Source organism: Gambusia affinis, linkage group LG13, assembly GCF_019740435.1.
Source record: "Gambusia affinis linkage group LG13, SWU_Gaff_1.0, whole genome shotgun sequence".
Lineage (NCBI taxonomy): Eukaryota > Metazoa > Chordata > Actinopteri > Cyprinodontiformes > Poeciliidae > Gambusia > Gambusia affinis.
In genome coordinates this window covers 3,535,939-3,560,818 of record NC_057880.1, presented here as the reverse complement: position 1 = coordinate 3,560,818, position 24,880 = coordinate 3,535,939, and the positions used below count along the sequence as shown (strand labels likewise).

At 43.9% G+C, this 24,880-nt stretch overlaps 1 protein-coding gene across 1 annotated transcript; it reads right to left on the bottom strand.

Moving 5' to 3' along the window:
* Positions 1-1,233: 1,233 nt before the first annotated feature.
* On the bottom strand, positions 1,234-24,536 carry zswim8 (zinc finger, SWIM-type containing 8). The gene is made up of 26 exons (XM_044137079.1): positions 23,039-24,536; positions 19,559-19,712; positions 18,371-18,465; positions 17,967-18,139; positions 17,103-17,210; positions 16,258-16,339; positions 15,684-15,804; positions 15,261-15,462; positions 14,489-14,664; positions 12,410-13,679; positions 12,117-12,248; positions 11,860-12,039; positions 11,424-11,607; positions 10,963-11,061; positions 10,665-10,789; positions 9,723-10,044; positions 9,347-9,502; positions 8,953-9,175; positions 7,827-8,116; positions 7,512-7,735; positions 6,268-6,765; positions 5,301-5,478; positions 5,048-5,221; positions 4,848-4,967; positions 3,755-3,933; positions 1,234-3,109 (listed from the first exon to the last, which is right to left on the bottom strand). Exons 1-26 carry the CDS (start codon positions 23,214-23,216, stop codon positions 2,906-2,908), a joined length of 5,847 nt encoding a protein of 1,948 aa, XP_043993014.1. The 5' UTR covers positions 23,217-24,536; the 3' UTR covers positions 1,234-2,905.
* Positions 24,537-24,880: the final 344 nt, after the last annotated feature.

Below are 24,880 nucleotides of genomic sequence, written 5' to 3'. Positions count from 1 at the left end.
CATTTTGGGGATCCTCAAGATTTTTTTGTTTTTGGTCAGCAGTGAATTTGGCCTTGGAACGCATATGGACTTCCTGTCCAGTCTCTTTTTGTGTTGATCTACATTTGTTAGGTTACAGGAACAATAAGCTCATGTTGTTCTACATCTTATTTTGTTTTTGTTGACTCTAGTACCTATTTACTCACTGAGTAAGTGAGTTCCGAAGGTTAAGCGGATTAAAAGTAATAGGTATCATTTTAATTGGTTGCTGGTTCTCCGTTAACCTGTGGCCACTTCCTGATGGTTCTGTTAATGTTGACTGCAGTACCAGATTTAAGGAACTATAGTTGTTGGTTAAATGTAGTGGCACTTAAACGTTTTCTCAGATTTTCAATTCAAATTCAAAAATACGTTATTGATCCCAAAGGAAAATTAAATGCTGTAACTCACTAATTCAGGTTCTCCAAAGAGTTATTGTAGATTGTGATGGCTGTCAGCAGGAAATATCTCTTGCAGCGGTCCATCTATAGAAGCCTCTGACTGAAAACACTCTTTTTCCCCAAGACAGTCTCACAAAGAGGAGACTGTAAGAGCTAGAATATCAAAAACCAAATGTACACTTTGTTAGGCAAATTGTACATATTATTTCCTGTGTTTGTTTGATCCGTTTTAATAGATGTTAAACCTGACACACTTCCAGGTGAAATAACTGATTTTCTCATCTTGGTATCCACTGGTTGTTGGAACATACTGGACAGCAAGTGAACATCAGTCTTCAGTTCAGTGGTCCAAGAAAAAAACGTAGTGAACCAGAACCTGGGTTCTGTATGTATGGATGGCTGAGGCTAGGTGATGGATGTTGGAAGAAGATGCTGTCTTGCATGGTCTGATCCAACAAACTACTGAAACTACAGGTTGTGTATGGAGTGCAGATCAGTCAAGGTGCCCATCATGACTGCTGTCCACCAGAAAAGCACCAACAACCTTTGAGTGCAGTCAGCCCTGTGGATACCTTTGCATGTGCCACCTTCTTAAAAGATCCACACTCTTTCATGCAAGCTGTATCCCGGATGGCTGTGATCTCCTCCAGCCACCACGCAGACACATCAAGGAGTAAAACCGGATCAGATTGTTGTGACAGCAGTAAAAATATTAATCCAATATCAAAACCCATAAGTCAGTCAACAAGTTTAGTGTTTTCAAGGATCTTTATTAGGTAAACTCTAAACTTTTAGTATTGCTTTCTTAATCTTCAACCTTTTTTTTTTTACTTTTTTTTTTTACTCTAAATTATAATCTTTTACAATATGTTTATATAGAACCCATGGATTAAGCTACAGTTCTGAGGAATACAAAAATATCACAGAACATTTTCTACACTCGCCTTCACCTGTGAGGCTCAGAACTGGTTCAGAAAGACAACAGCTGTCTGGACAGAGAGGATGGATGTATCCTAAAAGATAACAGCACCGTGGAGCCAACCCAGCTGAAGAAGTGCTCCAGTTAAAAACACTTGTTTCTCAAGTCAGGTGTGGTGAAGTGCTGGCAATCATGTCTTAACACGAGTCCTGGAGGCGGGTCGTTTCCAGAGCTGCAGCACATCTGGATCGGAGCCTCCCTCCCCAGCCTCCTGCACACCTGGCCTGTGGATAAGCTGCCTCGTCCGTCTGAGGGACGGTGTCCAGGGAAGTCCATGCTCACACCTCAGTGTTCGCTGGGGCAAATGCCTAAATGAAGTCTTAATCAAACAGATCTACAGGGGACCCATATGTGCAAAGTGCTCAGTTTTAAAGTTGCATCTTTGAAAGCAAAAGTCTAAACAGTGGGACGGAGCCACCGTGAGTCTTAGAAGGGGATCTGATCCAATGTTTCCACCCAACAGGAACGCAGTTCTCCAGCATTCCCTGATCCTGGAGTTCCACTGGCCAGCATCTTTTAGATGGGTCCCTTTTTGAACACCTGGTCTGGAAACAGGAATTACCTTGGAAGCTCATCACTGAGCTCTGAAGAAGCCTGGTGACTCAGAAAAGGGAAACAGTGAGCAGAGGCAGGAAGATGAGGAGCACTCAGGGCAGCGTGATCCGCTGCGACTGACTCTGCAGGGTCGCCGCTGCCCTGTTGGTTCCGCTCGGGGACTTCCTCAGAAGTAATGAAATAAAAACAAATAAAGCTGCCACCCTTCAAACAAACCCCACCTCCTCTTTCTTGACATTTTACAGCGACACCTAGCACGACCGATGAGTCCCGGTACAGATTGTCCGTCTGTTGGACAGCGCCAGCTGAAGTCCCGTTTTGGTCTGGAGTAGAAACGTAAATATGAATCGTCATGACAACCAACAGCAGCGTTTGAGCCTTATCCTGCCCCAGTCCCGTTTGTATGCATGACTAAGTCAGTAGAAAATATCAAAAAAGTTTATACAAAACCCTAAAACATCTACAGAACAAACAGTTAGCTTCTTCTCTTCTTGTCCCACGCTGCTAGAGGTTGAGATGGACAGAGACAGGCCAATCATCACTCCGCCCTCTGGACTGGAATGTCGCAGCATGACGAAGAACCTCACCAAATGTTTCAATCCAAACTCAACTGAGCAAAGAAATTCCTAAAAACACTAGAAATGGAAACAACATCAAGAGATCTAAGCGAGTCCAAAAAAAAAAAAGAAAAGAGGGGTACACTGTGACTCGTGGTTAAACACGTGTACGGTGGTGTGTGAAAACGGCGACCAGGCTTCTCCACTGATGATACACGAGTGGACAAACACAACCTGGGAATCCATGGATGAGTGACACGGAGCCAGCTGCAGACGTTTTAGCTTGAGGCCACACAGTAGAGAAGGAAGGGGCCCCTGACTGAGTGGGGCCCTGTGGGGGACGTGCCTGGCTCAGTGGAGTGGCAGTAGTAAAGCTGGAGGCTGTGTGCTGCTGTTTATGGGGAGAATGTGGCCATCTCCAGTGAGATGCGCTGCCACAGCTCCTTGGTCTGTTTGCCTCTCTTCAGATTCTGCAGCACGTCGTTGAACTGCATCATCCCCACCGGCGTGAGGCAAAACGCCCCCCGGGCACTGCGGATGATGTTGACGAAGTCGTCATAGTCGGCAGGTGTCAGATGGATGAGTCGGTGGTGGATGTACTGAGGAGAGACAGACGGGTGTGAGAAGGCTTGTTGGACGGAATCGCTGCTGGATTAAAACATCTTGGTTTTTCATTTCAATAAAATATGTGGTGAACAGTAACGTTTTTAGTTAATCTCAACTTCCTGTATGGTTGAACAATATTAGGAGAAATATGTCATTAGTCATCAATGCTCAATATTCTGATGGAGATGTTGGTTGAGAAAAAAACCCCACCCCTCTTTCTTGCCAGTTTGTTGTTCTGAATCCCCACTAGAGAGGATTGATAAATGGACAATATTGAGTCAGGCAACAGCTAATTGTGCCTTTGGGTCCTTAAACCTGCAGTTTGTAACTTTCAGAAGAAATATTTATTACATATTTATTTAAACAGTCACCATGTCATGACAATATGATATTAGACAGATAATCTGTGAAAAATTGTGCTTCTCTGCCTTCTCCCAGCGCTAGCTAAAAACAACCAATCAATCTCCATAACTCAACCATCACTGTAGACGAGGAGCCAATAAAATGTCTTTTCCTTCGTCACGAAGTAGCTTGAAGTTAAAAGTTTAGTGAATATTCATTAAAAGGAAAACGATCCAGCTCCACAAACGACAGCAGTGTTGATGTTATGATGATAGGTGGTGGACGGTGTGTTGCACCTGTAGGTATGCCTGCTGGCAGCGCTGCACCAGCTGGTGGAAAGCAGGCGTGCGGAGGTGAGCGTGGATGTGGGCAGGATTCAGCCTCTGCAGAGCCTCCATGATGATCTCTTGCAGGACGAATGGACTGAGGACTCCTTTGGCTGCTCCAACACAGAACTGGTACACATAGTTGACTCCTGGCAGACAAAACAACAAGCCAGTTCATGACAACCACCATTAGTGCTGTGTGTAACCTGAGTCATTCAGCTTATATTTAAAAACAGATTGTTTTCAAAAGTATGACAACGGCTGCCTTTTTTTTTTTTTTTTACATCTACTCACTTTAAGGACTACAAAGTGCACAAAACGTTTTCACACTCCTTTATAAATGAAATCATGGGCAAAGTCCTTTGGCCTTTTAGACAAGAATTTTCAAAAACCAATCAGTCTTGAACAGGAGTGTCCAAACGTTCTGTGGGGCCAAAATCTCCAAGATAATAACACTTAGGAGCAATATTAAAAATGCTAAATAATTTTTAGCGTAAATTGATCATTAGAAATTTCACCATGCAATATTTTTATGAAGCAAAATTGCAAAGAACAATTTAGTAAACTGATAATTTCTTTAATAATAAAAGGTGTGCAGGTTTCTAACTCTTTTGGTGAAAGGTTTTCTATTTTGCTGGTTGAGAAAATGTTTTTAAACTTATAAATTAATAAAATTATTCAGAGGGCCACAAATGGCCACAAATGGCAACAAATGGCCACAAATGGCCCCCGCGCCCCCGTTTGGACATCCTTAGTCTAGAACATTTGCTTAACTTGTCGTCATTGAACCATTTGCTACTGTCCTCTTTTGCTAACATGTTGGGGGCAACACAGGCGAAGGTGGGAGAAGTTCATCCTGCAGTCGGTGGATCGCTGGTTCGATTCCCACTGTGTGTCATTCAGCATTGCAAAAACACTGCACCCTGCTGGTGGTGCTCAGAAGAATGATGCAAAATGACCGCATCACTTCTGTCAGACTGCCCCAGGGCAGCTGTGGCTACAATCCAGCATTTGATATAAGGATCATTATAAATAAAATGAATTATTATTATGATGTTCTCACCTAGCCGTGCAGCTAGTCCCAGCAGCCACTTTACGTCTTCAGTGTAAGGTGGACTTCTGGAGAAGTTGTTGGGATGGTCGTTATGAGCCCTCCTGCCCAGCATCTCCAGTGCCAGCATCCCTTTACACAGAACAGCAGCCATCCTCAACACAACACGTCTTTAATGCGAGAGTCAGACATGACTAGGCGAAGCCGCTCACCAACTCTGTACGCTGAGTGCAGGTAGTGCAGGCCCTGCTGGCTGATTGGCTGGCTGTGCTGCTCGTCTTCTGCTGTGAAGGGGGCGCTCACCAGCGGAGCGGGCTGGGGGGAAACGGTAGGCAGAGACGCCCCCTGTATGGCCTGAATGGTGGGGCCAGAGTGGACGCTGCCCACTGCAGAAACACAACAGTGGGGGATTAAAATGATGATGACGTGGCTAAAGGCGAAGTGGGCACACAGCGGCGTCCTGACCTGCCACGGTGGTGCTCAGGGGCAGGCCCGTCTCGGTGTGGTAGGGGTGGACGGCGATCTGAGTCATGGACGGCACCGGGACGGCTGGGAAGGTGACGGCCGCGGCGGACAGAGAGGGCTGGGGGCCGGGAGCCATTGAGAAGGGGTACTGGGCCCCGATGAAAGCTGGATGTATCCCCTGATCAGAACACAGCAGAGGAGCTACAATGAAAACTGCTAATATTAGCACAATAATGATGCTTCAAAGCTCCATGGGAGGCTTCCTTTTACACTTGATTACAACCCTACTGCCATGTTTACTGGGGATAAAAATAGTGCATAATTATTTAGTGGATTATAAAAGATACAGGGTGAAATACAATTTGAACAAAAATCTCAAAAGAAACAAAATCCTGTGGGATCAAAAGCCGAAGTTACATAACAAGCAGTGTGTTCAGTTTTCAGACTTCAAACCAGAACATCTTAATGTCAGGATGGTCCAGTAGAAACCTAGAACTAAATCTAATTCAAAAGCTGTTGCAAGATTAAAAAGATTCTGTGAACAGATGCTCTCCAGCAAATCAGACTGATCTTGAGCTACTTCGCAAAGACGGGTGGGCAAAAGTTTCAATCTGCAGATGTGCAAAGCTGTTAGAGAAACACCCTCAAAGACCTGCAGGTGGATCTGCAGTGGAAGCTGCTTCTAGAAAGCCTGAAACCACTGAGGTTTCAGATTCTTACATAAAAAATTGTTTTTAAAAATCTATTTTTCAGACAGAAATATACCAGAGGTAGTTCAAAGGTATATTTGAACTAAAACAGGCACCTAGAAATGTTCTTAGAGGAGATTTTAGCTGTTAGTGGGCGGTTGTGGTCTCCAACCCGTGAGAACACAAAGGGTCCACTGTAAATGTTTTCAACCATAAGAACTGTTGCATGTGTGTTGTATTGACAGTTCCCTGTGGTGTGTATTGAGATGACCTCTGACCTGTGGATATGATGCCCCAGACACAGGGAAGACGGCGGGCCGGGGTACATGCTGCAGAGGGTGTCCCAGGTACTGCGGGGTGCAGACGGAGGGGAGGTGTGCCTGGATGGTGGTGTAGGGGTGCAGCCCCTGACTGTGGGGGTGGGACATGGCCTGGCCAGGAATAGCATGGGACTGGTAAATGGTGGAGCCCACAGAGATGACGGGGACGATGGCCGCCGCAGTGACCGAAGCTGTGACCGCTCCCACCCCCGAAGTGTCCATGTTGGCTACGCCGTCCAGCACAGCGCAGGAGGCATCTGGGGGCCTCCGGCCAGAGCTCCCGTTGGCCCCGCAGCGGCCTGGAGGATCCCGCTGCTGGCCAGCACCGCCGCCCATTGACTGCTCGTACAGCCAGTACCACTGATGGGCCACCTCGAACAGGACCTCAGGATACACACCGCCACCCTTCGCTGCCTCCTCCACGGCCATGCAGGCCTTCTCCAGCATCACGTTGTCCTGGAAGCAGGAAGAGACAGAGACGTAGAGATGGGAGTAGGTCATATGGTTCTCCTATATGGTGAGCAGTTAATTTGATCCAATTCTTAGCATCTTTAACGTTCTCTAGTGTTTTGACTCAGCTTATCCAGAGATCAGGTAATGTTTCCTTCTGGTAAGTGGAAACAACACGTGGTGAGTCGAGTTGTTCATATCTACATTATTAACAGTGAGTATAAACTGTTAAAGTCACAATACTTTGTGGAATTCCTTGGAAACATGATTACTTAAGTCTTTCTGCTAAATAACTCAATCTCTGCAAAGAGTCAAATCTTCACGCAAAAAAACATTACAGGCTTATTTATCAGTTACATCCAACATTAGACAGCACACAACAACTGCATTCAATCAGATTTTGAAATATGAACACAGCTTTTATTAATAACACAACAATTTTTTAATAACTGAAATCAGAAACTTGACTCCAGCTACCCCAATGACAAGTTGCCATAACTGTATGTGAGCTACAGCCATGGTAAAAAAAACTCAAAATGTTAACACATAGTACATAGTTATATATATACATACCACCACATGTGGTGGTATGCATAGTATGTATATATATGTGACTATATATATTTGTATGTATATATACAACTACATATAGTCGTATATATACATACTATGCATACCACCACATGTGGCTGCTGCCACAGCATTTAGTGTGGTTTTCTGCACAGTGTGCAGTAAAAGTTGACTTGCTCTACCTGTTCTTTGCACTGAACCAAGGCTCTCTGGATCTCATTGGGGTTGAGGGCGTGAGCGTGAGGCAGGCAGCTGAGCGCCAGCTCTGCAGCTGCCCGGACCATGTTGGGGTCCCTGGCCCGTGATGCCCGGTCAGCCAGGGACGCCACCTCTGGTGGAGTCAGGTGGCCATCCCAGCACTCCACCAGGATATTCAGGGCTGCGCTGCCAATCTCCATCGCTTGGCCTAAAGAAAAGGCAGAAAGGAAACTGTGGTTATAACACCTGACCAAATGTAATGAATGACTGTTAAAATGTGTGTCCTTTAATAATCACACCAGTTATCCAGGAGACATGAGATGAGTAGGTCCTGGACAGCCAGTTGGGCGAAACAAAATTGTGGAGGCCAAGAGCGTACAGTCCAATCTCGAAGGCACAGAGATGGAGGTTCCTGTGTGGCCCCTGGTGACCGCCGCTGGCTGAGGGCTGGGTGAAGATGGAGGTGGAGGAGTTCCCTCCGGCCTTGATCAGCACCGTCTTGGCCAGTTCAAAGTAAAAATGGGCAGCTGCCTCGGAGGGCTGGTTGGGCACATGGGGGGCATGACACTCCAGGCGGCGCCCTTTATACCTGAACACATGGAAACGTTGAAACCAGTCAACATGAAACCCAAACATGAAGTGTCTGAGTAGACCGTCACACTTCATAGTGAGGTGGAATAAAAACAGCTTTGACCAACGGAACAGATGTTCCAGTTTGGGAATTTTCATATTCCATAGTATAAATATCCATTAGCACAACATCTGTTCTCGTGTTCTGAGCTTCAACTGTTCACCAGCTGCATTTTTATGAACCTTAACATTTAACAAATTGGAATTCTGAAAATAAATTTGTCTAGTGGAAATGCACCAATTTCAAAAAACTTGTTTTCAAACAAGAATCTTTTCACTCTTGGATGAGTTGATTTTTCAGATGTATCAGATTTAGTGTATTTGGCAAAACTGCAGTGGAAACAATTTTTTTTTTTGCATCACACAAGTCACATGATCAAAAATCGGATGTTACTAGTGGCAAAAAACATGAAGAAGACGACAAGAAGTGGTTGGAGGCTGATGGCGCCACATATTTTTTTGAGTAAATTATGGCTTGAACAAACATAAAAGTTAAAATCACACATGAATATTTCTTATTTAATGGAAACACCACAATTGTGAAATTGTGTTTTTTCGACTATCGCAGAATATTGTGCATATTTGTAATGGGAACGCAGCTTCTATTAGATAAAATCATCAGTGATGTTTGAAGAGAACTAGAATAACCAGAAAAAATAATCCCCAGTTTTCCAGATCCACATGTAAAATTATTTTTGTGTACAGTGAAACATCAGGTTATTTGAGATTACATTAAAAAGTAAAAGCATGGATCTTTACAGCTCTGTAGAGAGGTGGGGTAGTCAGCATGCATACCTGCTGGTGTCGGTGCTCTTGGCCCTAGCCCCGCCCCCAGCCCTGCGTGAACCACTGGAGGAGGAGGAGCCCAGCGAGTCTGATGAAGAGCTGCTGATGCTGTCGCTGTCTTGTCCACGCGCCCAGGACGCCGCCGCCCACCCACCCCGGAGCGGCCTGCGGCTGAGGGTCGGGGAGCTGTCTGAGGTCGTCTCAGGAGCGCTGCTGTCTATGCTCGCCATGCCTGTTCACACACATGCTCTTTAAAGTTTGCACACTGGGTTTGTTTCACTACAAATCAGCAGTGTGTTTTCACCAAGAGTTTTTGAAATTACAGTGTGTAAAAACGGGACAGACATGTAGGATTAGTGTGGCACCCAAAGGAGGGCAGGTGAAGCCAGGTCAGAGTGCATACCAGTGTGTTTCTTCTTCTGGCGGACAGGCGAGCCCCAGCAACGCTGGCTGTAGCCGCAGCGCCCTCCTAGAGCCAGTCGACTGGGAACTGTGGCCTCTGGTTTAAAGGACGCAGTTTCGTTCTGCTGCTCACTTGAAAGCTGTGCTCCATCTGAAACTGCAAGGACACAAATCCAAGTCAGTGAAAACGCGTCTAGTTCTGATCAATTGTAGAGGAAAGGAAAAAATGCTCTAAGTAAGTTTACATTCACAATTTCTGAAGGTGTTCTTCTGTCGTTTTGCACCACAGTCTAAATCTTTTGCACAGAATTTCACAAACCTGGGAACATCAGACCAACTTCCAGCATATTTCGATCCTGAATGTGTTGGGTTCCTACCATGCTCCTTGGTGTCAGCAGCGTTCTCCACGGCTGTGCTGTTCTGCAGCAGGCTGAGCTCGACCTGTGAGGTCACTTCCTCCCCAGCCAGAGCCACAGCAGAGGAAGAGCTTGAGGAAGACGCAGCCAAGGTGTTGGATGAGGACGATGACAAGGCGTGTTTGGTGACCCCTCCGGTGGCGCCTCCGATCCCGCTGTGGCTCCCAGCAGTGTGTTTGGACGGGCTGCGCTGACTGCCCCCTGCTGGCTTGCTGGAGTAGAACGAGCTCAGAGTCTGAGGCTTGTGGGTCTGGCTCTCCCTGTCCAGCAGCTTATCCAAGATCTGATCAAGGAAAGAGACTTCATCACTCTACACATGCACCTGGTATCATCGAGTTAATTTTGAAACCATAATCAAAATCTACTTTATATTGTAAGAGTTCATATTTCTGTGATGTGCTTTGTGTGACAAACTGGACAAGTTCAGTTCAGTTTCAAAGAACTACCAAAGGAAACGGACGGCCACACTAGACACTATGCACTGCATACAGTGTGTGTATGTTGGGTTTGTGTCTAGTAGGGTAAGTGGGGACAAACTACTACAAATGTATTACTATTCGTTTCCAATAGCAACGTCAAAACTTATGACCAAGCTCTGTGCATTACTACTGTCTTCTTCTCTTTGTTAGACAGGAAATGTGCCGACATGCTGTGTGATTCACACTACAGTCACTTTAGAAAGCTGAACATCTCAAGGATTTTTAGTCATTACTGCTGACTTTTAGTCATTCCAGTTTCTACTCTACCTTCCCCAGTTTTCATCAGTTTGTTGGCTGCATACAATGCAAGACAATAAAACCTCACCAGGCTGTGATAACAAGACCTAAAGCTGATCCCTACAGGTCAAAGGTTGTCCATCATCTATTGGTAGCCATGCTTGATAAAGAGTGAGCCACCCTTTACCTTCTTGAGTTTGCTTTGGTCATCCTTGTAGGTGATCATGAGGGCCAAAGCCAGGTCACCCTTCACCCGCCGAGTTCCTTCACAGAGCAAAGGATGCTCCGCCTCGCTGACTGTCGTCTTCATACCTGCACATGCAAAGTCATGGAAACAGCAATCGGCATGAGTTAAGAAGTTTCAGGGCAACAGCAAAGGAAGTCTGTGTGGTAAAATCTGTGAAGATTGGCAAAAAAAATGATACTTTGAAAGAACAAGATAATCGGCCCGTAACACAAGTGAAAGGAGCCAGGGAACAAATTACCAAGAGCAGCTACAGCAGCTTCAAAGCCCAGCTCCTCGTCCCCGGGCATCTCATTGTTTCGGTTGCGACTGGGTGGACGGGAACCAGTTGGGGACACAACTAAAGAGACATCATGGAGATAAGACTTGTTCAAAGGATGCTAGAAAAAATTAAAACTACCTTGTGCAGTCATTGCTTCTGAGCTTACTGGGCAAAACATTTTTGCCCAGTAATCTTTGAGAAATAGATCAAAATCTGTAATTCAACTTCAGAAAATGTTATTGTTTTCATTTCATTCCATTATGGAATGCAGGCAGAAACTCAACAAATATAATAAACATCACAGATGATTTCTTGATTTTGATGACAAATCATGACAAAGTGGCCAGAAAATAAAGTTCTTATCAAAAGTAAAAAAAAAAAAAACTACTCTTTTGCTTTTAGAACATCTGAAGCCCAGAAATAATAATTTGGATGTTAACCTGGGGTGCACAGAACGTCAAATATGAAACTGGCCAACATCAATGGCAGCACCGGTCTGTAATCACAGAGGTTTCCGTCCCTGAGCTGCTCGGCTCGCTCTCTGATGGCCGACATCTCCACCAAGCCTAGGGGAATCTTCTTCAACAGCGCCACCACCTCCGACTCCTGGTAGGCCAGCTTCACCTGCTCGGTCACAACACGGAGAGTCAGTAATGATGGTACTAGTTCAGGTCTTTACATGATTTGAAAGGATTTAGATGTTTACATGTGTTTATGACTTTTGCCTTGTCCTTATACAACATCCAAATATGACAGCAACTTATGCAACTCAGTTAGGGTTGCATAAGTTAACCCAGAGACCTAACCCTCTGGGTTAGGTCTCAGGTTGTTTTAAGACAAACAGATCATGCATGTGTGTGACTTTGAGCCACAGACCTCCAGAGCTTTAGTAGAGGCAGGCGGCCTCTGCAGCTCCAGGGAGAACATTCCGGTACTGAAAGCCAGGTTGTGGAGCTCCAGCCTCTCGCTGAGGACCGTGAGGAGGAAGGCAGCTTTGGACAGAGTGTTAGTGGCCACCTGAGTCTGACGGCTGGTCGACACCTTGCTCTTCTTTCCCTGCGGTCCATGAACATGTCAGAGGGTGTCAGAGTGGAATCATGTGCTCCGGTGTGATGGGACGTTTTACCAAATACCTTGGTCTGGGGTTGCTCCACCTTCAGGTCAGGAGGATTGGCCAGCAGGTCTCTGGCCAGCTCCACAGCCAGCTGACATGCCTCATTACTGTAGCCATGAGCATACAGGGCTTCAGCACATGCAAACAGCACCTACACAAACACACACAACATGGTGAAAAGCTACCAAAGCTCTCAAGACGTCTGAATATCACAATCCTTTGGAACTACTAATACAGAATAACTACACAGGAAGTAACTCCAGGTCATTTTAAAAACTAAACTGCTAAGTTGTTGTTGTTTTGCTTCCTTACCTCCATGCGTCCTGCCTGCTCCAGAGGTTTAATTCCTGCAAAGATGTCTGGCTCTTCCTCCTGGTGGCTGTCGGCCAGCTGCTTGTCGGCTCCCTCCTCTGATGCAGCGCTCAGGTAGTACGCCTGGTAGTCATCCTCAGCCAGAGCTTCTCCTTCAGAAGCTCCACCTGCAGCCTCCGCCCCCTGGTTAGCTGCTGCTGCACCTGCTGCTTCTACAGCTGCAGGTTCTGCCTCCCTGTTGCCCCACGGTGCCTTGGCAGAATCTGGAGGGCTGCCAGGTCTGGCTGTCCCAGTGCAGCTGGACGGCATGTCTTCGCTTCTCCCGTTAGGCTCAGTGAACCCCTCCGCCGTGTCCACAGCCACCTCCATGTGTTCTTTGGCAGTAAAACAGGCTGGAGCAGACTCTGCAGCAGTCAGTGCCGCAGGGACGTGACCCGCATGCTTCATGTCAAAACTCTTGCTCCCGCCGCCGCCACCTCTGCTGTATTTGGGCAAGTCTCGGAGGAGCGGGCTGGGAGAGGGCAGCACCTCTGCCGGGGCGGGGAGGAACTCGAAGGTGTTGCAGGCCTCGGCTCCCAGAGCCAGGTTACAGCTGTCATCCAGACTGAGGTCAGCCAGGTCAGGTTCCAGAGAACTGTCCTCACTGCTGGTTCTGCGCTTGGCGCTGGCATGTTTACCGCTCCCCAACCCTCCGCTGCCCCCAGAACCTCCAGCCGACGGAACCTTCCCTCCTCCCTGGGTCAGCTTCAGTTTGCCTCCGGAGGAGGAAGCAGCTCCTTTGTACATGCACTTCCCCCCACCGTCCTCTAAAGACAGAGAGACACTCCCCCCCAGCCGGACCAGCATCCCTCCTCCTCCACTCAGTGACAAACCTTTCCGTTTGCTCAGAATAGTCTCCTTTGGTCTCACAGCCACCTCCTGCTGGGAGAAATGGCCGTTCCCCCTTCCTTTGTAGTCCAGCACCACTCCGCCCTCTGCTTTGCTCGCTGCTCCTGCTTCAGAAGGTTCGCCGGCCGCTCCGACGGCAGCCTTCACTCCCCTCTGGAACTGCATGGCCCTGGGCCAGCAGAACGGGCTGTTCTTCTTGTCTGCGCTGCAGTAGGTGATGCCTTCCAGCGGATAAGCCGCCTCCCAGTTGAAGTAGCAAGATTCCACAGCGGGCTTGAAGCCCTGGAAGAGTTTATCCAGCGACTTTCGATGTTGTCCTCGTTTCACGATCTCGATAACTTTCAGATGCCACTGCTTCAGCTGGCTAGCCAGCTCCAACCGCCTGCAACAGACCATGTGGAGGCTGAAATCTCAACACTTTTCATTGATTAGGCAATTCAGTGTTGGTATATATTAGGGTTGTCAACGTTAATGCATTGATATTATAACACAGATTAATCAAACTTCCTATTTTGACCTAAAAGCCTCTCTCCCAGTTCCTAGTAGCATTATGTACAAGCTACATGTACAAGCTCGAAATGTAACATGCATGAAATACATCAGCCGATCGGCTGGATGACAACAAGTGACTGTCGCCTCACTGTACAAGTTTCATAAGAAATGAATGGAGAGAGACATTTCTAAACTAACCTTTAATACAAAATGAATTCCTTTAAATCTTCCTGAATATAAAACCTGAAAAACTGAGAATCATTAGACATATGTTTGGTTTAAGATAATAAAGCATTTTTTTTAAACTGCATAGTTCTTGATATGGACGATATGGGCAGTTGCCCAGGGCAGCATTAGAAAGCGGTGGGGTAACAAAGAACTAGAAAATCTAAATATACTTTATCTGTCAGTTGTCGCCTAAAAAAGATTTGGTAGTGCTTGTATGCATGCGTACTGAAGTATGTTTTCCTTTAGTTGCTATTGAGTTCTAAGAAATAATAAAAATCAGATAATTTTGCATTTTAAGGAGAGCCCAGGAGAGGCCTTTCCAGAGCACCATTCCTGCATTTTTATATTTAAACTTACAAAAATAGGCATACTTATTAATTGTGATTAATCAGATGACATTTTTAATCATCTCACAACTTCAAATCTGTAAGAAAAGTTTAAATCATGCATGACGTTTGTCTGTGCTCTGACCTGGTGGGGCTCATGGTGGGGTCAAGCACCGCCAGCCTCCACAGGACGACCATCTCATCACACATGCTGGCGCAGGCGTGAGCCGCCACCTCTGATTGGCCGTTGCTGCGCCCTGTGTGGCCGCTGGCACTGCTGTGGGACGCCGAGGTTCTGACGCTGTACCACCAGCTGATGATCTGAAACACAAACCGGGCCGGGTGTGAGCCAAAGTCTGGGCACAAAGCAACAGCTCTCAACACAGTGGTTTGAATGTGCAGTAGAACTCCAATGCAGACCAAAAAAGTGAACTCTGGTCCGCCTAAAAACCTTGTTTTCAGTTTTATTTAAATGAACTCTGGTGCGGATCGAATGCATATGTGGATGCAAGCGGACCAGAGACCGCTCCAAAAGCAGGAAGCGATCTACAGAGCAGAGCATTCTGGGTAAATACGACCAAATTAAACATGCTAGTCTAGCACTAAACAGAGAACTTTTTCATCGTCTTTTACCAAAGATGCTCCTCCATTTTTGTTTACATTTTAAGAAGACCGAAGTTGCGCTCAGTGTCTTCTTCTGAGGTTTTTGTGTAATTTTCTTCAATAGTTCTTGGTGCAGCTGCCCCCCAATCGAGGGGGGAGAATAGTTTTTTTTAAATAGTTTGGATTGCTTGACACAGTGCAGTGTGGAAGAGAACCGTGAGAGCTCTCCAATCAAACCGAGTCTACCAGACTGTCGGGTGTGAAAACATCACTAAAATCTAATGGTAAATGGGCCTAGTAACAGTAAAACTCACCTGCTCATAGGTAAGGCACTGTTCAGTGAGGATCTCCAGCAGTGGCGCGGCGTTGCTGTCTCGCCTCTTAAACATTTCCCTGACGATGGACAGAAGGTTCCAGATGCCCTCTGGTTCCCGGCCCCTCAGAGGACGCAGCAGGCACGCCCACTCAGCAGCTGCCGGAGGCTCAGTGGAGGACAGGTACATGGAGTTCACATCACTGGTGAAACACACACACAAACCTATTAGTAAAGCTACTCTCTGAATATTAGCTGACTCTGTGGCAGATAAAAATACAACAATTAGCCAGAATTAACCATCAACTGATTGAGAGGGGAAAGATCAAAGGCAGACAACTTCAGGTATCTGAGCTGAAAGCTTCTTGTTTCAGTGAAAGAGGCTTTTACTCAAGATAATGAGAGGCATTAAATAGGAGAGCACCTGAACACGACAGGAGAGGGTCCACAGAACTTGTGCAAAGTCTTTTTAATGTTGTCGCTGAGGGTCGACTCGTCCAGATACCAGGTGCTCTGATCAGATGCTGAAGGCCCTGCCGTCGGATCTGAAAATGCAAAAATAACACAATAAGATTACACTTTAATAAAGGACTAAAGGAAATAAACTGTCAGAAGTTAGCTTCAAGTAACTCCAAAGGTCTCAGCATTTCCTTCCCATTCTGTCCTGAGTCACAACAATCCTTGCTCTGGCTTTACCATGACTACTTTTCTGGCATTTCATCACTGATATTTTCATCTGTGGTCGTTTGGACTAATCCTGTTTTCTGTTTTAGGGTCCAAATCAACTTCATTATAGAACTTCATCCTTAATTCCCTTCAATGTGCCAGAATAATGTCCCTAGACTATCAGGTTCAGTGCAGTTGAAAACTGAGTCAACTCTAACAATGAACCAGTATTCCTCTCTCACAGTCCATTTTTAGCTTCAAGAAGGAAGTATGAGTGAAGCGAAAAGGGATGGAGAGGGTTGTGTTTTCCCCTGGCATGCTGCGGGCCGTACCTGGAGCTCCACACACAGTGTTGATGGCTGTAGACTGAGAAGACAGCAACTCGTCCAGCAGACGCTGGGCTGTGGGTAGGATCTGGAGAAATACAAGGAAGAGAGCTCTACGTATTGACATGTACTGGATTAGGAAGGAGCTTTAGAGCCTTGTGCATCCTTAGAAACTGACTAATATCTCATTTCTTCATTCTGCAGTTGATTTTTTTTTTCATTTAGCAGTAATTCTGCAGCTCATCAAAGTAATTAATGTAATAAAATCAAATCATATTTTTTCTGAATTAACTCTGTAGCAGTTCCTGCTGTTTTCCCCTCCAAGTTGCTATATAAGGAGAGTCTGCAGCAGAGTTCTGGTGTGTGATCTGCAAACATCAGACATGTTTGGCTCCAGTCGATACTTTGTCTCGGTCTATAGAACAGTTTCTTAGTAAACTGGCTCCTGACCCCTCGGAGGGCGCAGCAGGCACGCCCACTGGTGACCATGTCACTGGTGACCAGTGACATGGTCACATGTCTGACACATCAAACGTAATCAGACACACTTAAACAAAACCAGGTTTGTACATAAAATTCTGTAACTTAAATTAGCAGTATTAGATTAGCTTAGCTGCCTGGTGTTTTCTTAAATAAAAAATTATCAAAGAATTAATCAAAATAGAAATATGCAAAAAAAGATTAAGCAGACTAAAATCCATTTTGAATTGATTGCCAGTACTGAAAATGTGATTCTCCACAGAATTGATTATTTCCTGCACCTCTACCAGAGCTGGTAGCTGCATGTACAGGACATGATTAGACATTGTGCTAACAGTGTGTAGTGTGTTTGTTCAGAGTGTGGATCCTACCTGTTGAGGCAGCTCACTAATGAGGTACTGGGCAAACTTTTGGAGCTGGTCCCTCTGCAGCCTGGATAAAGACTCTGACACCGGAGCCCTCAGACAGACCGCTGAAGCCTGCAAAGGTGTGAGCAGACAAATGACAAAGAAACACTGCGCATTAACAGACTAAAGTGAGCCGTTAAGATTAGAATCACCGCAGACTGTCCTGTTCCTGGAAGGAAAGACTAGTTTCGTTTCAACAGCTGATCCATAGGTTTTGCTGGGTTTTTTTTGTTTTTTTTTTTTTAGAAAATATGATCATAGTCTTCACAAGACGTAGAGAGGAGCTTTGACCGTCATATCTGCTGACATTCCACTTGGATCTGACTGAGAATATGATTCAGAATCCGTCATGGTGTGTTCACCAGATGCGTTTGTTTACATTCACAGTCTATGTGGAGTCGCGTTGAGGGCCCGTAGCAGCGTGATTTGAAGTGTTTTGAGTGTTTGATGCCTCAAGCGCATCCGACAAATATGCCATCAATGGCTGGAGTGATTTTGACGCATCTGACGTGCCTCCTCATAGACTTTGGATGTAAATCTGACGCATGAACGCTAGGCGTAGAGCAAAATGTCAAGCATGTGCATTCAAAGTGCGTCAAACTTGGGACTTCGGACACGTTTGGTGTGAACGCACCAATAATCTGATCTGAATCACAGGGAATTTCTATTTTACTCATCGGCTCTCCTCATCTCTCACAGCTCTCACTCAACTATTAATCCTCTGCACTGATCCATTTTAAGATAGTTTAATATATAAAGACATTTTTACTTCATTTAGTTCATTAGAGTTCAGAACTGAAAGGATTCATATAGAGAAAACAAACTCACATTGTGTATTCTGAAAAGGCAGAGAGCGACTACGTGGGCACACCATTTTGCCCCGGCGCCGCAGGTACAGCTGCAGGAAGTGATGCGGCAGCGGTCAAACATGACGGCCACGTTGTAGGCTGCTTTAGACTGACCAGACTGACTGGACACTACGGTAGCGCTGAGATGGAAGCCTGGAGACAGACAGAGACACACTTCTGCTTCATTGGTGCAGCAAATATAAGTGAGCATCCTACTCTCCAGATAAAACAACTCAAAATCTTCTACTACTGGCATTGCTGAACGATCAAGCATGAATGAAGTTAAAATGCTCAGGTGGACTTTACCACAAAGAGACAAAGTCTGTAGTCTGTTTATAGTTAAACTCGGTTGAGAACATGGCTGAATCGAGTGGCTGGACAAACCGATCTGAAGGGGGTCTTTGACGGCTCTGATCCTGTACAGCTGCTCTCCACGCTGGAACTCATCTGGACTGCCATTAGCCAGGCAGGAATACAACCTGCAACCACGATAAAGCAAACTCGGTCACTTCTCATTCCTTCTTCTGAAATGTTCAGAAAACTTTCTTCCACTTCATCACAGGAGTCAGTAAATCCCTCACCGGGAGTTAGTAAACTCCTCTAATCGTAGGAGTTAGCCTAATTTGTTATTGTGACATCACGATAACAACTATTGCTGGATGACAAATTGTCCCAGAAGTTATTGCAATATATAATAATCTTGTTGTTTTGAGATCATTTTCAAGTAGTGTAATGGTAATGGCATAATAATGCAAGAACACATCCTCCACGAACAATAAACCTTCAATTTTAATGAACGTTTAACACTGAAACTGGAGGACATTTGAAATATCCAAAATAAATACACAAAACAACAAATAAAAAATCAATTATAAAGTCCCTGTAAACAAAATAGTCCTTAAAAAAAGTTAAGTGAGACCAAAGTTAGCCACCTCAAACGGGATGTGGAAAGTATCAGACTGAAGACTTCTGTCATCCACAATAAATCATGTAAATGGATATTACTGAGGTCATTTTAATTCACCATGTGATTAACTGATTTATTGCTTAATGTCACATTAAGCTAGCTAGTCACATTTGTAAAATAAAACACATCAACCGGACTTCCGGTGGCGCCATGTAGTAGAAGACAGGAGAAAAGGCTGCTCTGAGGAACACGACTAAAACTAGCATTAAAATAAGGTCCAATGTCTATTTGAGGGAGATGTTTCTCTGCTGCACTGTTTCCTTCATCAACATTCCCTGGATTTTGGCAGAGCTGAATTGTACAATCAGCTTCCTTGGTGTGAGTTAAATGTCTGGAATGGTCTACATAAATAAGATGTGAATTGTGACAGGGGTGGACATGTGTATGTGTTGATATAAAACAGTTACTGAAAATAAAAAGTTGAAAAAAAAACACATCAACCAAAAACAATAAATAGAAAGGAAACAAAAACCACACACAACCAAAACCATAAATAAAATGGATCATGAAGTCTCTGTAAGCCAAACTGCCCTTAAAATAATATCAATCATCAGATTGGAAATTATTGAGCTAATCTGATTAGTTGCTTATCCATTGTCTCTCACCTGATGTCCTCCTCATTCTCTGGGAAGCTCCAGAAGGCAATGCGGAGCTGGAGCTGTTCCGGGACTGGGGGGTACACCTTCTCCACCACCTCGAACGGGATGTGGAAAGCTACCTGCTTCGCCGATAACTCCACCAGAGGGGTCACCTGGCCGTCTGAGGAACGCCACAGAACAAAAGCAGAAACACTGAATCACCAGTTGAAGGACACTGGAACTTCAGTGGAATAAATCCCTGTCTGGACCCGTTCACATTCAGCTTCTTGATCAATCCCATAATAAATGAACAGCTATTTGTTAGTCAAATTATGATTCCAATTTTGACTGATAGGATTTTTCTTGTCTGAAATGTTGCTAACTATAGCAAGAAAGTCACTGAGTTGACAACAGTGGAGTGATTATTGTTAACTATGAACATGCAGACATGACCTGGTGGCTCGGTCTGTCAGTCAAACCTCTCTAACAGGAGAACACAAGAGGATAGTGGTAGATTTTTTTGACATTTGCGGAGGTAGATAATATCAATTTCACAAGTAAGTATCGGCCCATCACCGATCTCCCAAAATTAAGGAAATTGGCTGGTCGATAAATCGATGCACCCCTAATAAAAATTAACTATTTATAATTTAATCTGACCCACCCATAGTGACTGGGGTTTTAAGAACTTTGACTTGCAAATCACAGACTTTTATATTTCAGTCTCAAGGTTTCCCGCAGTGTATATATTCTTCCTCTCATTTTTGGAGCATTTAGTAAATAATTTTGGTAAACGACCTGAAACTTCAAAAAGAGAGGAGAAAAAAAAAAACGGTCAAATTATTTTCAATCAGTGTATGTAAACTTCTGGTTTCAACATCCAAGACCTGAGTCATCAGTTCAACACGACGAATGATTCAACAGTTCAGTTCAGAACAGGCTGGGCAGCAGCAGGTGCAGGTCAAACCTCACCACAGACTAGAAAGCTGAACTGCATTCTGGGAGATGTAGGTAACTGCTGTGGGTGGAGCGCATTGGTGGTCCACATGGAATATCTTTCCCATTTACTTTGTTTTATGAAAAATTGAAATCCACAAATAAAATACAAATTTTGGTGGAGTATAATTTGGACACATTTTATTTTGCATTCTAAATTTCTTCATTTTGAATCAATTTGTTTGATATCTGAGAATTTTGTTGAATAAACATCCTCATAATGTTTCATTTCCATATTTTTAGCTAAAGGTTGCATCATACTCACTCTTGACCTAAAACATATGTAGACAAGATGTTTTTATTTGTTCATTTCTGTAAAACTGATGTCATAAAAAAAAGAGTTCTAGACTAAAGTTTCTTCTAAAATGTTGACCAACTCATAAAGACAGATCCATTGTTGTTGAAGTTCCTAGCACAGAAAGTGGCAGCGGCAGCAGCAGCAGCAGCAGCAGCAGCAGCAGCAGCAGCAGCAGCAGCAGGGTTCTGCTGGGCTGATGTATCAATGTGATAAAGTGCTGTAAAGGCAACTGCTGCTTGTTCAGGGCAGAACAGCTGAGCACAGTCAGTCTGAGAAGAACTTTGCTTCTGGTCTCATTAGAAGTTCTGTTTTTACTGCTTTGAGACCAGATTGGAATGTGTGGCAGTGAACATAGTTTGGATTATCTTTATTTAATTGGTCTCTATAGTAGAACCCTGGACATCTGACACCCTCTTTAAATGTTTCCAGTTTGTTTTGCTACCTGCTATTCTTAGTGACCTGGCCAACTACTACTAATAATAATAATATCAACCAAAAACAACATATTTCTGAACAATGAAGCACTAAAATGTTCACTGACAGAGGCTGTACAGCACCATGTGGTTTTATGAGTAACAAACCATTCATTTCTGAACCTATCAGCCATTTTAGATCCTTCCACTTTCCAAGTCTGAATTCCTACTTCAGACGGTATTCACAACTCAGAGTTCAACAAGTCCAACTTTAGAGTATAAATGAATTACATCAAAGACCCTCCTGGACAGAAACCTTTACAACTACATTCAACAGGAAAGCAAAAGGCAAGTTTTCATCCAAATGGTTTTTACTAAGCAGGTCAAGTTTTGCCACAGAAGGTTTTATCATCACCAAACACACACAGAGTCTGCAATATTCAAACTTTATCACAGGACACAACAGGGAGGCTCCACTCCAACAACCATCATTAAGAACTGCTACTATGCTAGATGTTAAACGCATATTAATAATCATTTAGCATGAAAACATCTATAGAGGCATTCCTAAATCTAAATCAACAACTACATAACTATAGAGTCTAAAAGTATAGTTTTTGCCAGGACTAAAACAAAATGTAAGATTTAGGTGATATTAGCAAGCACACAGACATAAACAGACCTTAAAAGAGGAGCCAATGTTATTGGTAAATATGCAGATTATGATATCGGTTATATTACTTGTATTTATTTAATTTGTCTCCTCATTTCTGATTCCAACACTCTGTAGACTTCAGCATCTTGGTTCTTGCCTCTGTCAGGTGTGAGCGTCTAAAGCACAAAGACTGAACAAACTGAGCTGACGACAGGTTACTGCATTCTAAGCATGGCCCTAGCAATATTAATAGGTCTGTCACAATAATCAATATATCAATTAATCGCATGATAAATTAAAACAAACTCAATTATTTCCAATGGCATGATTTATTGTTTCTCTCTTATTTTCCTCTCTTTCTACCTAAAACTGGATGATAAAAGCTTTCAGTTTGGTGCTTTGGTCTCAATTAGCCTTTTTTTAAGGACAATTTTGTTTACAAAGACTTAAAAATTAATTTCATTTGTTGTTTTGTTAATTTACTTTGGATATTTAAATGTCTTTCAGGTCTAGTGTTAAATGTTTATTAGAATTTAAAGTTTATTGATCTTTTAGAATGTGTTATTGTATTATTATTTTGTCATTACCATCACATTACTTAAAAATGGTCTCAAAACAATATTATCATTTATCGCAATAACTTCTGGAACAATTTATTGTCCTACCTGCAATAAACTGTCACGATAAATTTGTTATCGTGACAGGCCTAAATATTAATATGACACACAGATATTGTCATGGCCTTATATGTGCGATATATCGTGGGGATTGTTAGTTTTATTATTTTCTGCATCACTTGTTCAACGAGAGTATCAATAAATATCAGTCCAATTGAAACTATGATTAAATGCAGTTAGTGTGTGCAGCTCGGTGATACATATTTCTTCATGTGAAGCGCATTACAATTGGGACTATTTTCCAAGAGGGCTATTATCGCTATGTCATAGGGTCACAGTCATAGCGTTACCTGAACAAAAAAGAAGTAATAACCCTAACCCTCAGTAATAAATACTTCTCATCAACATTTTTGTCTTCAATACAATAGTACCACAAAATATCACGATAAAATCTTCAGTCCATATCACCCACCCCTAACTAACACTGCAAATATATTATGATTCTAACATCGATACATTTTGCCCAACCTTTAATCTTGACGGTCGGGGAGTTGGGCCCGGCAGACTGCTTCCTCCATCCTCTCCAGTTCTGGCAGAGGCTCTCGGCCTCGGAGATGAAGGAGCACAGGGAGTCTTCCTCGAACCTGTCTGAGTCTTCGAAGGAGAACCTCTCCCCATCCTCCCACTCAGCAAACATCAGTTCCATCACATCAACTTTTCTGGATGATTTTAGAATCTAGACGGCTGTGGATTCGCGCTGCAGGAAATCCAGAGGGCAGAGGAGCAAACTCCAGGAAGGTTTCGTACTGGAGGGGTCAAGGTTAGGGAGAGAGCGTCCAAAACACAGCCTGACAGTTTACTATTTGGCCCCAAGCATAGCTACATGACAGAAACACTAAGCAAGTTGTGCTCGAGCTATCAAACTAAAATTTATATACAATAACAAACTACACTAACAATGTATCTGTATGTCAATTAAAGTTCTACCTTCTACCTAAAGACCAAGGCTGCATTTAACTGCACTCCAGGTCTGGCTGACTGAACTAAAAACTGCTACCTTAAAAGGACAACAATTTCATGACACCAGGGATGTCAGTTCACACTCTGCAGTATCTTATTCTTAAGGAAGCTTTTTAACCTTCAGCAGGGACAAAGCAATAATTTCATTCTCAGGGAATGAGACAGTAGTTTTCCTTCATCCCCATCTCCTTTCATCCAATCAGCTGCACCGTGCTAACAGAAAACATCCCGGCTCATGTCAATCAGAAGTGTCATGACTAATTACTTAAATATATCATGCGTTTAGGCTAAATCAGCCCAATGCTGTGTCGCGTTTAACGCTCAGTTCTTATTACATAGGGAAGATACAGAAAATAACTGCATGCGTTAGCTTAAACGCTAATGTCACTATAATAAATGCATACATGGATACCATAAACAAACACCACCCGCTCGAGACAGCAACAGTGAGACTAAATTTAGTTGGCAGCAGTTTGTTTCCGTTTATCTCGGTGTTCTGTACTTCAGTCCTGCTACCGTATATTAGCTGTGTACATTAGCAGCTGAGTGCTAACCAGCAGTCGGCTAACTAAAGCTAGCTGTTTGTTTACAGGCTAGGCTTCTGCTCCACTCTGTGAACTGCAGCGACCGGAAGCGTCTTCGTGTAGCCGTTCTCCTGTATTTAAACAGCTTACATCTGCTCCATATTTCGATATTAATCCCTTTTGGTTTTCCGTCCTTTGTTAATGCTGTTAGAGGCTTTTGTGTCGAATATTAACAACTGCTATATTCCTCTGTCATAACTGCTCCTTCCTAATTCCTGCACGGTTTCCTCTGGTTGTCCCGGCCTTTTAAAACCGGTCTGTCCTCTTCGAATGACACCGACATCCTTCTTATTTTTCTCGTAGATCTTTCGCGAAACCTCCGAGTCCGTATCCGTCTGCCGGGGGAAGATGGCTCACCTTTTTTTCAGCTCTTCCTCCATCAGCTGATCCCAGCTTCCGGCTGCCAGCTAAACCCTGTAACCTACATTCACACCGAGTGACACTGAAAAGAGGAGAGGAGAGGAGGCTTTATGCGAAGTTAAACTTCATCCAGAAACTTAAAACCTCCTTAGAAAATAACACAATATTATTCGCAACCCTTTGTTTATTAAAAAGTATTGTTTTCGGCTTATTTTTTCTTCTTTTATGTTTATACAGAAGTAATTTCATGTCTCAGAAATTTGTGTCTCATTATCATCTCGGTACGGTTTTGTGGGGGGTGTTATCTTCATTCCAGCATTTTCAAGCTCACTGATACATTTCGAACACTTATTTCAGTTCATTTTAGAAATTTTAACAACAAAAAAATTTGTGCAATTTATCAGCA

Excerpts from the sequence above, each read along its gene's own strand:
- zswim8 (XM_044137079.1), bottom strand. The coding sequence starts at position 23,216 with ATGGAACTGATGTTTGCTGAGTGGGAGGATGGGGAGAGGTTCTCCTTC. Across the intron at positions 11,608-11,859 it reads CCTCTACTAAAGCTCTGGAG|GTGAAGCTGGCCTACCAGGA; the intron begins GTCTGTGGCTCA and ends GTGACCGAGCAG. Across the intron at positions 3,110-3,754 it reads GCCAGCAGGCATACCTACAG|TACATCCACCACCGACTCAT; the intron begins GTGCAACACACC and ends GTCTCTCCTCAG.